This window comes from Plecotus auritus, assembly GCF_963455305.1.
Source record: "Plecotus auritus genome assembly, chromosome: 7".
In the NCBI taxonomy this organism is placed as follows: Eukaryota; Metazoa; Chordata; class Mammalia; order Chiroptera; family Vespertilionidae; genus Plecotus; species Plecotus auritus.
This window is the reverse complement of record NC_137774.1, coordinates 137,798,054-137,814,263: the sequence shown is the minus strand read 5'-3', so window position 1 is coordinate 137,814,263 and position 16,210 is coordinate 137,798,054. Positions and strand designations below refer to the sequence as shown.

General features: G+C 40.6%; 1 protein-coding gene across 2 annotated transcripts in view; it reads left to right on the top strand.

The window, feature by feature from the left end:
- Positions 1-3,166, top strand: part of UTP15 (UTP15 small subunit processome component) — a 17,533-nt gene extending 14,367 nt beyond the window's left edge. For both annotated transcript variants that reach the window (XM_080682415.1, XM_080682414.1), the window contains exons 10-13: positions 155-256; positions 652-785; positions 960-1,018; positions 1,779-3,166. In XM_080682415.1, coding sequence (XP_080538541.1) covers positions 155-256; positions 652-785; positions 960-1,018; positions 1,779-1,984 — 501 coding nt within the window. In that variant the 3' untranslated portion in view covers positions 1,985-3,166. The remainder of the gene's footprint in view (positions 1-154; positions 257-651; positions 786-959; positions 1,019-1,778) is intronic.
- Positions 3,167-16,210: the final 13,044 nt, after the last annotated feature.

Sequence of the window (16,210 nt, the reverse complement as noted above, 5' to 3'; positions counted from 1 at the left end):
CATTTTCATTTTATCTATATTATGGGCATGGGATCATTATTCATGAATAGTTCAGGAATGCCATGGTATAAAAATACCACTACAAACAAGTTTATTTTGAATGAAACTCTATACAGGTGTTGATTTTTCTCTATAAATTTACTTTTCAATGCAGGATGACATTTTGATCAACAGGCCGTCAAAAAAACACCTAGAATTGTATGACAGGGATCTGAAAAATTTCCGGATTTCCAAAGCACTTGACAGAGTCCTTGAGGTGAGTGAGTGTGTGTGTGAGTGTGTGTGTGTGAGTATGTGTGTGTGTGTGTAAAATTCTTTTTATTAAGACTTTATTTTTAAAGAGAAGATTTAGGTTCAAAGCCAAACTGAAGGGAAGGTACAGAGATTTCCCATATAGCCCTTGCCTCCACACTTGCACAGCTTCCTCCATTAACAACATCCCCTACCAGAACGGTGCATTTATTACCATTGATGAACCTACAGGGAGCATATTTTTAAAGGAATCATTTTATTACTTGTCTTGTGCAGTACCATGACTCAAAACTGTGAAGATTAAATTTATTTAAGTTTGGCAATTATTAGTAAGTTCCAAGACTGTAATTTCTCTTGTGCTGTCTTGTCTGCTCATGCTGACTCTGAAAATTTTTCTAGCCCAGTTGTACAATAAAGACACCCGAGATTACAGTTTCCATCATAAAGGAACTCAATCGAAGAGGAGTTCTTGCAAATGCCCTTGCAGGTCGGGATGAAAAGGAAATCAGTCGTGTTCTTAATTTTTTGATAAGGTATGTTTCATGTCTGTGAAACACATGTATTTTTACATCTAAAATCCTTTATCCCCAAATGAGAGACATTTACTTTTAATGCGATCTTTGTAGAGAACTGATAGAAAAACTCAAATCAATTTTAAGATTTTTTTTCAAGTTGGCAAGTTTTAGTAAACAATTTTTACTTTGTAGGAATCTGTCTCAGCCGAGATTTGCTTCTGTTTTGATCAATGCTGCTGAAATAGTTATTGGTAAGTAATTGTTAAAACTCGAAAAATCCTAGCATGCTTCCAAAAGTGAGATGTCAAAATATGAAATAAAATTTGGAACTCAAATAAAAATATCTTGTTTTTGTCAATTCTTAATTGAAGGTTTTTATGGAGAAAACAAACAACAGTAAATCAATGCATTTTAAAATGGAGTAAAATGTTTACAGTGCTTCATCTTTGAATTGCTGTTATTAGGGTTATGATAAAAAAAACTTTTTTCTTAAACATCTACAGTGACCGTGACTGTTTTTTAATGGGGAAATGAAAATAAGTCAGAACTTCCATGCTCTACTTTCTTGTTGTTGTTAATCCTCACCTGAGGATATTTTTCCATTGATTTTTAGAGAGAGTGAAAGGGAGGGGGAGAGACACAGAGAGAGAAACATTGATGTGAGACACATCAATTGGTTGCCTCCCACATAAGCCCCGACCAGGGCCAGGGGTCAAGCCTGCAACTGAGGTACATGCTCTTGGCCAGAATCATACCTTCAGTCTGCAGGCCGACATTCTTTCCACTGAGCCAAACCGGCTAGGGCTTCACGCTCTGCTTTTTATAACTACTTCTTTTTTGAAATATATTTATTCAGATAAATTGTTTACTTTCTGTAAATCATAAATTATAAAATAAGTACAGATCTTTCAGTGTCTTTGTGTATAATATTTTTATGCTTTTCCTAAATATTGTTAATTTATTGTTTAGAAAGATATTTCTAGTTATTGTGTTTTCTCTCTCTGTTTCTAGATATATATCTGCCGGTAATTGGTCAGTCACCTGTAGTTGATAAAAAGTTTTTGTTACTTCAAGGACTTGTAGAAAAAGAGATTGATTACCAAAAAGAACTACTAGAAACCCTGGGGATGATGGATATGCTTTTTGCTACCATGACAAGGAAAGAAAGCACTCCTGCTTCTGACGGACTTCTGGAGAACAAGAGGATAGAGTCCTAGTGCCTGCTTAATAAGACACAGGACTGCTAACTGGGGATAGAATTGAGTCTATTAACTATTGGAAAGAGAATCTCTCTGACACGATAAAAAAAACTATTTACAGAAGCAGTTTTATGGAAGAGACTGGAATAGCTATGATTGGGAAATAAGTATCTGGTTTGTGACATGGTTTTCCATGTAATAGTTTGAATTATTTCGTGGCATCTTTGGCTAGAAAATCTCAATTGTCTTGATCATAGTGCACCTCCACCTTGGACAAGTTGATATTGGTTTTCATGCAGCAAAGTTCTGTACCAGCATTTGGGTAGACATTCAGAACTGTGGAGATAGTTTCAAATGGAATCTTTCCAAAGACACAGGGGCTTATTTATTTTTTACCCATTCCTGGAAAAAAATGAAACAAATAGCAGCAACAAATAAATTATTTCTTTAATCAGTGCCCTTGGTTCTTCCAGGCCCTGCTGAGCTTGCCACCTTCTCCTTGACATCACTTATCACAGGTCAGATGCTCTCCTTTAGCTGGTAATAGGCCTGGAGCTGTTCCAAGTGGGCAAATCAGTGGCCAACTCTGAATAATGACACTTAGTTAGACATGCATTCAGAGAGAGTGATGAGGCAAATTTGGTACCTAGAAATTGTGCTCTCCACCCCAGGTTTTCTTTTTATTTTTTTAATCTTGACTGCCCTTATCAGAGCAAGGTCTACAGAGAGGCCTTATTAGGACCATGTTTTTATTAACTCCCCTTAGTAGACAGCCTTTCTACCAAGTTTTCAACTTGCCTCAGGTCAGCGGAATGAGAAAACTTGCCATTTCTCTTACAATAAATAGCCTTTCAGCCTTTTATATGTTTGGAATTTATATTGTAGCTACCTAAGTGTCTGGAAAACATTTTCTCTCATCTGTATTTGGATTTTTTTCTTCTTAAATAATTCTTTATTGTTGAAAGTATTACACATATCTCCCTTTTTTCCCCATTGACCCCTCCAGCCTACCCCCAGCCCCACCCTAGGCCTTCACCACCCTATTGTCTGTGTCCATGGGTTATTGGATTTTTTTCTTTACACAGTCATATGTGTCAGAACTCCAAGCCAGAGTAGCTTGCTTTGGAAAATAGCTGTATTTTTTTAAAGTTCGGTATAAATCACATTTTAAAATAAAGAGATTCTTATTTTTTTCCTTGGCTTTCTGAGATGTATCAATTCCTGATGGATAATCACTGGTTGTTTTCACACTTGCTGCCTCTCCCACCTTCCACCAATTCTTGTCCCACCTCAAGTAGTTAATTATCTGTAAGGAAATACGCCTTGGGCTAGATTGCTAGAAGAACCTTCAGTTAAAGGAAGATTTTGTAATGGGAATCTCCTCTTAAAATTTCAGTTCTGTGAATTCAGGTTTTTATTTTATTTAAAGCAGAAGAAAGTATTTCTGTGTTCTGGTAAGGGAATATGCTCAAAAAAGGGTCTAGTTTCCCTTTAAGCAGTCATATAGCACAATAGCCTATAAGAAACCAGGAGTTTGGCCCTAACTGGTTTTGCTCAGTGGATAGAGCGTCGGCCTGTGGACTCAAGGGTCCCAGGTTCGATTCCGGTCAAGGGCACATACCTTGGTTGCGGGCACATCCCCAGTAGGAGGTGTGCAAGAGGCAGCTGATCGATGTTTCTCTCCCATCGATGTTTCTAACTTTCTATCCCTCTCCCTTCCTCTCTGTAAAAAATCAATAAAATATATTTAAAAAAAAATAAAAAAAAAAGAAACCAGGAGTTTGTTTCCCTGAGTAATTATGAGATCAGTCAAGGTCAGAAACTGTTTATGTTGAGAAGGGTTCATTTATATAAATAAATTTGTATTTAAAAGCTTTTTAAAAAAATTGAACTTCATAAGTATATATACTAATAAAAATTAGAAGTTGAAATTCTATCTAAAACTTGTTGCCATCAAATGTCTTAACATGTGACAAGGGTTTCCCATACATCATTTGATTCTCACTACACCCATCCAAGCTTGATGTTCTCATTGAACATTGAATTCGCCAAGCTTGAGGTCCTCATCATCCCAGCACTCTGAACTGGTCTGCCTGCTGGGGCTGAAAGTCCTTCCCTTGAGCGGAACTCCACTGAGAGTTGCAATTGTTAGATGCTGTTCTGCATTTCAATTGCTCCATATCAGTACATATAACTCAGCTTCATTCCTTTTAATGTTGGCCTCCTATATCACTGTATAGATGTGCCATAATCAGTTTAACCAGTTTCCTATCAATAGGCAATTGGATAGTTTCTATTTTTTTTTAAAATATATTTTATTGACATTTTACAGAGAGGAAGGGAGAGGGATAGAGAGCTAGAAACATCGATGAGAGAGAAACATCGATCAGCTGCCTCCTGCACACCTCCCACTGGGGATGTGCCCGCAACCAAGGTACATGCCCTTGACCGGAATCGAACCCGGGACCCTTCAGTCTGCAGGCCGACGCTCTATCCACAGAGCCAAACCGGTTTCGGCGGATAGTTTCTATTTTATAGTCATAAGCAATTGTGCACTGAGCAAGCTTTTATATACATTTTTTGTGCATTTTGAGGAGTGTGTACTGGGATAAATCAATATGAATTCTGATCCTAGAGAGGAGTCTTTGTTTCCACCCCAAAGTCTGTTTGGTAATGTCTTATCCCTGCTGCTCATCACCTAAGGAAAGGCCATTTGCCTTTCCACTCAAGACTCCACGCACCAGTGTCACTTCCCAGATGTATTCCTTGAAGACCCTCTCAGATAGGGTACTTTGTAGTCCACAAGATACTTAATAATTATGGGGCAGAGGGTACGATTTTTCCCACTGCACGTGGTGACACAGAAGTGACAAAGTTTAGGTGACTTGTCCAAAGTCATGCAGGTTAGTGGCAGATTTGGGGTTTGAACTCAGGCAGTCTGAGTCATATTCTCAACCACTCCAGGAATAGTATCTCATATTCTAGAACCATGGAATATGTCCTTAATCATCTTCGTATTGACTTTTCACAATTCAAAGTTGGTGCTTAGTAAATATGTGGTGAATGAACAAATGTTTATTGAATCCAGCTTGACAATTCACATGAAAACAATAGTTTGGTGTATGAGCTGAAATTATATTATCATTTTTCTGAGAGCTATAACTCAATATTTCTGGACACATTCCTTTACGTCCATTGAAAATTTTAATCAAATGAAACTGAAACCATGCATTAGGGCAACTTACCTTAGCTCACCACGAGGTGGCAGTATTATCTTGAAAATCAAGATAAACCTCTTCTACAGGCCTTTCTCTAAATCAAGTTGGTCTTCCTAAAGATTAAGGTAAGTTCTAGAGCACAATCAAGATATTTGGTTATTGCTATGTTGATAAAGTGGGTTCAAAAACCATTTATAATTATTAGATGCTAACCAGAAACATGGGCATAAATCTCACCAAGGCCCTCTAAATGAAAGATTAAACTTTTCAACAATATAGAATAATGGAAAGAACATGTGATTTCATATCTGTAAAATGGGCTAATATCACCTCCCTTGCAGGATTATTGTGAAGATAAATGCAATAATATATAAAAAGTGTCTTTTAAAAAAAATTTTTTTAAAATAAATCTTTATTCAGATTATTACAATTGTTTCTCCTTTTTCCCCCCATAGCTCCCCTCCACCCGGTTCCCACCCCACCTTCTGCCCTTACCTCCCCCCCACTGTCCTCATCCATAGGTGTATGATTTTTGTCCAGTCTCTTCCTGAACCCCCCCATACCCCTTTCCCCCTGAGAATTATCAGTCCACTCCCTTTCTATGCCCCTGATTCTATTATATTCACCAGATTATTCTGTTCCTCAGGTTTTTAATTCACTTGATTTTTAGGTTCACTTGTTGATAGATATGTATTTGTTGTTCATAATTTTTCTCTTTACTTTTTTCTTCTTCCTCTTCTTTAAGAATACCTTTCAGCATTTCATATAATACTGGTTTGGTGGTGATGAACTCCTGTAGCTTTTTCTTATCTGTGAAGCTCTTTATCTGCCCTTCAATTCTGAATGATAGCTTTGCTGGGTAGAGTAATCTTGGTTGTAGGTTCTTGCTATTCATCACATTGAAAATTTCTTGCCACTCCCGTCTGGCCTGCATAGTTTCTGTTGAGAAATCAGCTGACAGTCGTATGGGTGCTCCCTTGTAGGTAACTGTTTTTCTCTTGCTGCTTTTAATATTCTCTCTTTGTCTTTTGCTCTTGGCATTTTAATTATGATGTGTCTTGGTGTGGTCCTCTTTGGATTCCTTTTGTTTGGGGTTCTGTGCGCTTCCTGGACTTGTAAGTCTATTTCTTTCACCAGGTGGGGGAAGTTTTCGGTCATTATTTCTTCCAATAGGTTTTCAGTATCTTGCTCTCTCTCTTCTTCTGGCACCCCCATAATTCTGATGTTGGTACGCTTGAGATTGTCCCAGAGTCTTCTTACACTATCTTCAACTTTTTGGATTTTTTTTTCTTTTTGCTATTTCAGTTGAGTGTTTTTTGCTTCTTTGTATTTCAATTCTTTGACTTAATTTTTGTGTTCCTGTAGTCTGTTTTTGGGTCTCTGTATAATATTTTTTATTTCAGTCAGTGTATGTTTAATTTCTAGTTGGTCCTTTTTCATATCTTCGAGGGTCTCGTTATATTTATCAGCCTTTTCTAGGATATTCTTGAAAAGCCTTATAACCGTGGTTTTGAATTCTATATCCAGTCATTTGTTTTCCTCCATTTCTTTCGTTTGTGATCTGATTCTTTGACGCCGCATTTTCACTGCTTCCCTGAGTTGGTAAGGTAGATTTGTGTGCTAAGTTTCCAATATGGCCCAGTGGCTCAGCCTCCCCAGTTAACCTTAGGTGGACACTCTTGGTGCACCCCTTTGTGGACTGTGTGTACAGCCTTGTTGTAATTAAGTCTTAATTGTTGTTGGTGTCACTGGGAAGAATTGACCTCCAGGTCAGTTGGCTGTAAGGATCAGCTGTGTCTATGCTGGCAGAAGTTCGGTGCTTGAGATAGCCTTATAGGATTAGACTTGCCAAATTGCAATAGCCTCTGTGCTCAGCTTGGATGGGGTGGAGTCTCAGTCTTGGCTTCCAGTCAGCCTTGCCCTTGCGCGCAGGTGTGCGCCCTCAGACCTCTGCCTTCCCTAGCTCCCGAGTCTCCGCCCGAGAGTCCAGACTCCCCCCACAAGAGCGTGGGTCCCCAGGGGCTCGCCTGGAACTGGGGTTCAGTGCAGTCAGAACTGGGGCCCAGTGCAGTCAGGAGCCTCCGACTCCCTTCCACCAGGGAAAGCCTGTGGCAACCTCCACAGCCTTTGTGTGCACTGGCGCGTGCGCACCTTCAGTCCTCCGCCTTCCCCGGCTCCCGAGTCTCCGCCCAAGAGTCCAGATTCTCCCCATAAGAGCGTGGGTCCCCAGGGGCTCGCCTGGAACTGGGGTCCAGTGCAGTCAGAACTGGGGCTCAGTGCAGTCAGGAGCCTACGACTCCCTTCCCTTAGGGAAAGCCTGTGGCAACCTCCGCAGCCTTTGTGCGCACTGGCACGTGCGTGCCTTCAGACTTCTGCCTTCCCCAGCTCCCGAGTCTCCGCCCGAGAGTCCAGACTCCCCCATTAAGAGTGTGGGTCCCCAGGGGCTCGCCCGGAACTGGGGTTCAGTGCAGTCAGAACTGGGGTTCAGTGCAGTCGGGGGCTTCCTTCCCCCTTCCGCCAGAGAAAGTCAGCCCAGCTCTCAGCCGCCCTTCCTCTCTGCGCGCACAAAGCCCCTTTGCCGTACCTCCAATTCTCTGTGAGCTTTTCTCTTTCCTTCTAGTTGTAGAATTTTCACTCAGCCAGCTTTCCTGTGGTTCTGGATGGTGTCCGTTCTGTCTTTTAGTTGTAGTTTTGAAATTGTTGTGCGAGGCAGCAGTTTAGGTGTTTACCTATGCCGCCATCTTGGTTTCTCCCCCTAAAAAGTGTCTTACCTGCCTTTCTGTGTTTCTCACATGTCTATGATTATGGAAAGTCTACTTGTCCTACACCAGTTGGGAGATTTTTCTTAGCTTCCCTGATAATTAACATCATTTGGATCATTTAGATAAGAGTTGAGTTAAAGTTTTCTTTTATATAAATGATGCTTTCTAAATAAGTCAGATAAGCCATAACATGAGGGGTGTAACTGACTTGAGACAGACTGTTTACAAACATTTTTGAAAGTGAATGGTATGATTTGCAATATACACAAAGACGTTAACCACTTACTCAAGAAAGTAAGATGTCAATTCACATGGAATCATAAGTGTTGTAGTAGAAGTTGCAAATAGAATAGTTTGTCTTTAAGCATATTTATTAATGCAGACTTCCCTGTATTCAAGTTAACTATATTAACTCAGACTGTGTGATGACTTACTTTATTGACCAGAAGGTTAAAAATACAAACTGCGCTAATTTAATGAGAGTTGCTAATTCTCTATAGACATTACTATAAGAACTTTGGATTCATAAGAAGTATTTTCTCAAGGTTGTTAAAAAATTGAGGTATAATTGATAGACAACATTCTATTAGTAAAATGCTCTCAGGGCAAAGAAACCATGATCCCTGCATCAGAAGCAGTTTCCTCAGAGGAAACAAGTAAAAAGCAGAGGTCAGGTTTTTTTTCTTTTATTATTCACTTTAGAATAAAAGATTTTGAAGCTTGCCTGCCTAACCTATTCTTACCTTCCAGTGGGTAAAGATCTAGGTAGAAACAAAGAATTGAAAAAGAAGAAAGTAGGCAATTGCAGCAAGTTTACTGACAGTAGCATATTTTAATTTCCTTATTCTATAATTTCTAAGAGAATACTAATAGTTTATACACATGGTTTTCTAACATAAGATCATTAGTCATAAACTTAAACATAATCTAGCAGTTTTATTTACTTGGGAGGAAATTACAAGTTATTTAAGACAGTGTAAGTCAGTACATTATTAATGATGGTCAACTTGTAAGGAGGATTCTGTAGAATCCTGCCTAGCAATATAAGGATGATCAAAACTGGAAAATATGGACAATAATAATAATGATGGCCAAATCCAATAATATGATTACTAAGGCACTATTCTCACCAATGTACATATATTAACTCACTTAATCTTCACAACCACTTGGGTAGGTACTATTACTATCTCCATCAAAATTACTTTTTTGCAAATACATATTTCTTTACTGTGTAAAGTTAGTACTAATTAAACAATTGGAAACAAGGTTGTAACTGTGAAGTGGTGGATGCGTTAATTAGTTTGGTCATCGTCATCATTTCATTGTATAGGTACATCAAATCATCTTGTTGTCCAGTTAAAATATATACAATTTTTACTTGTCAATTATACCTCAGTAAAGCTGGAAAGAAAGGATGGGCCACTTAAAAAATAACCAAGAGTATTTGACAAAACTTTTAACAAATACATTTAACAAGCTGGCTTACATGGATGCTTTTCTTGAAAATATAAATGAACAAAATTGGTCCCAAAGAGGCAGAAAATTGAAACAGAACACTGACCAGGGTCGAAATTGAGAAGGTAATCCAAGAAGCCCTGAATGCAAATGTTTTATTAGTGAATGCTTTCAAACTTTCAAGGAATAGAAAATTCTAATGTATTCAAACTGATCTAAACTTAGAGAAGAAAAATTTCACCATTATTTCCTGAAGCCAGCCTAACTTAAAAATCAACCTGACACCCCTCTCTTTGGCACTTTGTACTGTTCTTCAAAGTATCTGCTGTCCCTCCCGAGTAGCAGCTTACAGTTAGTTCTTCACGCCAGGGATGTGAGGCTCCTCCCTGGGCAGGAGGCTATATCCCCATCCCGGAAGTCCTGTGGTGTCTCCTAATTCGCCTTGGCCTATAAAATAAGGGCAGCATTGACAGCGTACCACTTAGAAACAGAAGTTTTAAAATCCTGTTCATGGCTCACCAGTTCTCCCTTGCCACGATGACCAGCAATGTGCCCGATGAGCTGCTTTATTCAACCCACCCCAGAGGAGGAGGACTTAGAGGAGGTTCACAGTGGACCTACACTGGACATATAATAGGAGTAAGGATTAAACCTTCGATACAGTATGCAAGTGAGATTTGAAGATTTCTTGTTATCACAGCGTAGCCCAGTGGTCAGCAAACTCATTAGTCAACAGAGCCAAATATCAACAGTACAACGACTGAAATTTCTTTTGAGAGCCAAATGTTTTAAACTTAAACTTCTTCTAACACCACTTCTTCAAAATAGACTCGCCCAGGCCGTGGTATTTTGTGGAAGAGCCACACTCAAGGGGCCAAAGAGCTGCATGTGGCTTGCGAGCCGCAGTTTGCCGACCACAGGCCTAGCCTACCCTGATTGGTACATTCCTGTTCGCCACAAAAGAAAATGATAAACTATATTTACTTATGAATGCCAATGTTAAAATCTTCAATTAATAAGAAAAAGATTTCAGAAATCTTTCGTAGGAATAAAATACCCCCAAGTAAGACCTCTAAATAAGTATGTTTCCTCACTGAAGACTTGGAGACTCTCCCATCTAAAAAAAGGTAATGTGGAATGTGTAAGCATTTTTGTCCCCTTCCTCCCTGAATAGTTTGTGTCAGTGTCAATAAAGAATTAAGGAGTCGAAGGCTTCATGGCATCTAAACACCTGGAAGTAGGAAAATGTGTCTTAGAGGTGAGCTATGGATGAAGAGTATATGAAATGAAAATTCCCAGGGTGCAATGCTCTTTATTAAGGCATAGGAAATGGTTATTATTCCCTTTCTGCAAGTGGAGAAATTGAAGTAGTTAGCTGGGAAACTCTGAATTGGATTCAGATCACCAAGCTCCTGATTCAGTTTGACTTGCTGATGTTTTGTTTTGTTAAAAACAAATCTCCCATTGTGTAAGTCAGTAAATTTCTTGTGAAGATTCTCTAATGTTAGCCACAATTTTTTTTTTCTTTTTCCTTTAAGTAATAATGGGCCTGATGACATCTAAGCCATTAAAAGATGACTATATCAAGCTCTTACAAAGAACCCCAGATAACTGGTTGTCCTTGTAAATAAAACATTGTTCCAAATATTGCTATACTAGTAAGCAGGCCGTGTGATTAGTGATAATTTTTTTAGAAAAAAGAAGGATATGATATCATTTGATGGTAGAGGAACACTAACTTAATAATCTTTTTTATTTTATTTTATTTTATTTATTTTTTAAAATAAATCTTTACTCAGATTATTACAATTGTTTCTCCTTTTTCCCCCCATAGCTCCCCTCCACCCGGTTCCCACCCCACCTTCTGCCCTTACCTCCCCCCCACTGTCTTCATCCATAGGTGTATGATTTTTGTCCAGTCTCTTCCTGAACCCCCGCATACCCCTTTCCCCCTGAGAATTATCAGTCCACTCCCTTTCTATGCCCCTGAATCTATTATATTCACCAGATTATTCTGTTCCTCAGGTTTTTAATTCACTTGATTTTTAGGTTCACTTGTTGATAGATATGTATTTGTTGTTCATAATTTTTCTCTTTACTTTTTTCTTCTTCCTCTTCTTTAAGAATACCTTTCAGCATTTCATATAATACTGGTTTGGTGGTGATGAACTCCTTTAGCTTTTTTTTTTTTTTTTATCTATGAAGCTCTTTATCTGCCCTTCAATTCTGAATGATAGCTTTGCTGGGTAGAGTAATCTTGGTTGTAGGTTCTTGCTATTAATCACTTTGAAAATTTCTTGGGAGAAACCAAGATGGCGGCATAGGTAAGCACCTAAAAAGCTGTCCTGCACAACAATTTCAAAACTACAACTAAAAGACAGAACAGACACCATCCAGAACCACAGGAAAGCTGGCTGAGTGGAAATTCTACAACTAGAAGGAAAGAGGAAAGCTCACGGAGAAGGAGCGGCAAAGAGCTGAGGTACGGAGACATGCGCGCGCAGAAAGGAAGGGTGGCGGAGTGCCTGGCTGGCTTTCTCTGGCGGGAGGGGGAAAGAAACCCCCGACTACACTGAACCCCAGTTCTGACTGCACTGAACCTCAGTTCTGGGCGAAACCCTGTGGACCCAGGCTCATACAGGGGGAGTTTGGACTGTCAGGTAGAGAGAAAGGCACCCGGAGACTCGGAAACTCGGAGACTCAGGGGAGCCACGGCGGCAGGGGTCTGGAGGCACGAGTGTGTACAGGGACAGACTGTGGAGGTTACCACAGGCTGTCCCTGGCGGAAGGGAGTCAGGAGCTCCTGATTGCACTGAACCCCTGTTCCGACTGCACTGAAGCGCAGTTCTGGACGAGCCCCTGGGGACCCACGCTCTTACCGGGGAAGTCTGGACTGTATGGTGGAAACTCGGGAACCGCGGAGGACGGAGGTCTGGAGACTCGTGCAATGGCAGGGCTGACGAGAAGCCAAGACTGTCTGCCCCGCCCTGAGACTCCACCCATTCCAAGCTGAGAACAGAGGCTTTTGCAATCTGGCAAGGCTAATCCTATAAGGCTGTCTCCAGCACTGAACTTCTCCCAGTGTAGACACAGCTAATCCTCATAGCCAACTGGCCTGGAGGTCAATTTTTCCCAGTGATACCAACAACAATCAAGACTTAACTACAACAAGGCTGTACACACAGTCCACAAAGGGGTGCACCAAGAGTGTCCACCTCAGGTTAACTGGGGAGGCCGACCCACTGGGCCATATAGGAAACCTAGCACACAAAGCTACTCTACCAACTCAGCAAATCAGTGAAAAATGGGGAGACAAAAAAAGAGATCACAAACAAAAGAAATGGAGGAAAATGAACGACTGGATATAGAATTCAAAACCACGGTTATAAGGCTCTTCAAGAATATCCTAGAAAAGGCCGATAAATATAATGAGACCCTCGAAGATATGAAAAAGGACCAACTAGAAATTAAACATACACTGACTGAAATAAAAAATATTATACGGAGACCCAACAGCAGACTAGAGGAACGCAAGAATCAAGTCAAAGATTTGAAATACAAAGAAGCAAAAAACACTCAACTGGAAAAGTAAAAAAAAGAAAAAAGAATCCAAAAAGTTGAAGATAGTGTAAGAAGACTCTGGGACAACTTCAAGCGTACCAACATCAGAATTATGGGGGTGCCAGAAGAAGAGAGAGAGCAAGATACTGAAAACCTATTTGAAGAAATAAGGACTGAAAACTTCCCCCACCTGGTGAAAGAAATAGACTTACAAGTCCAGGAAGCGCGCAGAACCCCAAACAAAAGGAATCCAAAGAGGACCACACCAAGACACATCATAATTAAAATGCCAAGAGCAAAAGACAAAGAGAGAATCTTAAAAGCAGCAAGAGAAAAACAGTTAATTACCTACAAAGGAGCACCCATACGATTGTCAGCCGATTTCTCAACAGAAACTATGCAGGCCAGACGGGAGTGGCAAGAAATATTCAAAGTGATGAACAGCAAGAACCTACAACCAAGACTACTCTACCCAGCAAAGCTATCATTCAGAATGGAAGGTCAGATAAAGAGCTTCACAGATAAGAAAAAGCTAAAGGAGTTCATCACCACCAAACCAGTATTATATGAAATGCTCAAAGGGATTCTTTAAGAAGAGGACGAAGAAAAAAGTAAAGATAAAAATTATGAACAACAAATACATATCTATCAACAAGTGAACCTAAAAATCAAGTGAATTAAAAATCTGAGGAACAAAATAAACTGATGAATATAATAGAATCAGGGGCATAGAAAGGGAGTGGACTGATAATTCTCAGGGGGAAAGGGGTATGGGGGGTGGTTCAAGAAGAAACTGGACAAAAATCATACACCTATGGATGAGGACAATGTGGGGGGAGGTAAAGGCAAAGGGTGGGGTGGGAACCGGGTGGAGGGGAGCTATGGGGGGAAAAAGGAGAAACAATTGTAATAATCTGAACAATAAAGATTTATTAAAAAAAATAAAAAAAAATAAAACTCCACCTGTTTAAACCAAAAAAAAAAAAAAAAAAAAAAATTTTTTTTGCACTCCCGTCTGGCCTGCATAGTTTCTGTTGAGAAATCTGCTGACAATCGTATGGGTGCTCCCTTGTAGGTAACTAACTGTTTTTCTCTTGCTGCTTTTAAGATTCTTTCTTTGTCTTTTGCTCTTGGCATTTTAATTATGATGTGTCTTGGTGTGGTCCTCTTTGGATTCCTTTTGTTTGGGGTTCTGCGCGCTTCCTGGACTTGTAAGTCTATTTCTTTCACCAGGTGGGGAAAGTTTTCTTTCCTTATTTCTTCAAATAGGTTTTCAGTATCTTGCTCTCTCTCTTCTTCTGGCACCCCCATAATTCTGATGTTGGTACACTTGAAGTTGTCCCAGAGTCTTCTTACACTATCTTCAACTTTTGGGATTTATTTTTCTTTTTGCTATTTCGGTTGAGTGTTTTTTGCTTCTTTGTATTTCAATTCTTTGACTTGATTCTTGTGTTCCTCTAGTCTGTTGTTCGGTCTCTGTATAATATTTTTTATTTCAGTCAGTGTATGTTTAATTTCTAGTTGGTCCTTCTTCATATCTTCGAGGGTCTCGTTATATTTATCAGCCTTTTCTAGGATATTCTTGAAAAGCCTTATAACTGTGGTTTTGAATTCTATATCCAGTCGTTTGTTTTCCTCCATTTCTTTCGTTTGTGATCTGTTTCTTTGATGCCGCATTTTCACTGCTTCCCTGAGTTGGTAGGGTAGATTTGTGTGCTAGGTTTCCTATATGGCCCAGTGGGTTGGCCTCCCCAGTTAACCTGAGGTGGATACTCTTGGTGCACCCCTTTGTGGACTGTGTGTACAGCCTTGTTGTAATTAAGTCTTGATTGTTGTTGGTATCACTGGGAGAAATTGACCTCCAGGCCAGTTGGCTGTGAGGATTAGCTGTGTCTACACTGGGAGAAGTTCGGTGCTGGAGACAGCCTTATAGGATTAGACTTGCCAAATTGCAAAAGCTTCTGTGCTCAGCTTGGATGGGGTGGAGTCTCAGGGCGGAGCAGACAGTCTTGGCTTCCAGTCAGCCTTGCCCTTGCCCATGCACGCCTCCAGACCTCTGCCTTCCCCGGCTCCCGAGTCTCCGCCCGAGAGTCCAGATTCCCCCCGTAAGAGCGTGGGTCCCCAGGGGCTTGCCTGGAACTGGGGTTGAGTGCACTCAGAACTGGGGTTCAGTGCAGTCAGGAGCTTCCGACTCCCTTCTGCTAGGGAAAGCCTGTGGCAACCTCCGCAGCCTTTGTGCATGCTGGCGCGCGCGCCTTCAGACCCCTGCCCGCCCGGGCTCCGCCGGGTCTCCCCTGGGTCTCCGAGTCTCCAGGTGCCTTTCTCTCTACCTGAAAGTCCAGACTCCCCCTGTATGAGCCTGGGTCCATGGGGTTTCGCCCGGTACTGGGGTTCAGTGCAGTCAGAACTGGGGTTCAGTGTGGTCAGGGGCTTCCTTCCCCCTCCCACAAGAGAAAGTCAGCCAGGCTCTCAGCCGCCCTTCCTCTCTGCGCGCACAAAGCCCCTTTGCTGTACCTCCAATTCTCTGTGAGCTTTTCTCTTTCCTTCTAGTTGTAGAATTTCTACTCAGCCAGCTTTCCTGTGGTTCTGGATGGTGTCTGTTCTTTTTGTTGTAGTTTTGAAATTGTTGTGTGAGGCAGCAGTTTAGGTGCTTACCTATGCCCCCATCTTGGTTTCTCCACTAACTTAATATTCAACTCAACCAACATAAATTAACAAATAGTAACATGGATTAGTTCATCTCTGTATCTGTTTTTTAACGGTATATAGGGGATAAGAGTATGAATCTCCTGGAAAAACAGGAGTGAGGACAACATTTAATATTTAAGTGGTGACTCACTTAAATAGTAGCTGACAAGGTTAATGAGAGAAGAGAAATAAGCTGTGAGGGGGTAGGGACCTTATCCCTTATGTATAAGGTCCAGCATACAGGAGGTGCTAAATAAATGTCTGTTGCTTGAAGGCTGAATTCTGAGCAGGTAAATGTCAGACTTGAGATGGGGGTGAGCAGGGCTACCAGTGAGGGAGGTGGCTCGCTTTCTTGGGACCAATCAGAAAGTGAGTCTGGTCTCTTGAGAACTAGAGAAAAATGGAAGCTTTGAGGGCAGATGGCTTTAAAACCCTAAGGTTTTATTTTATTTAGGAATCATTTTAGATTTACAGGAAAGTTCCAAGACTACTGCAGCTTCTCCCAACTTCCCCTGTTGTCAACAGCTTTTGTTGTTAACCACAGTCAAAGTGTCCAA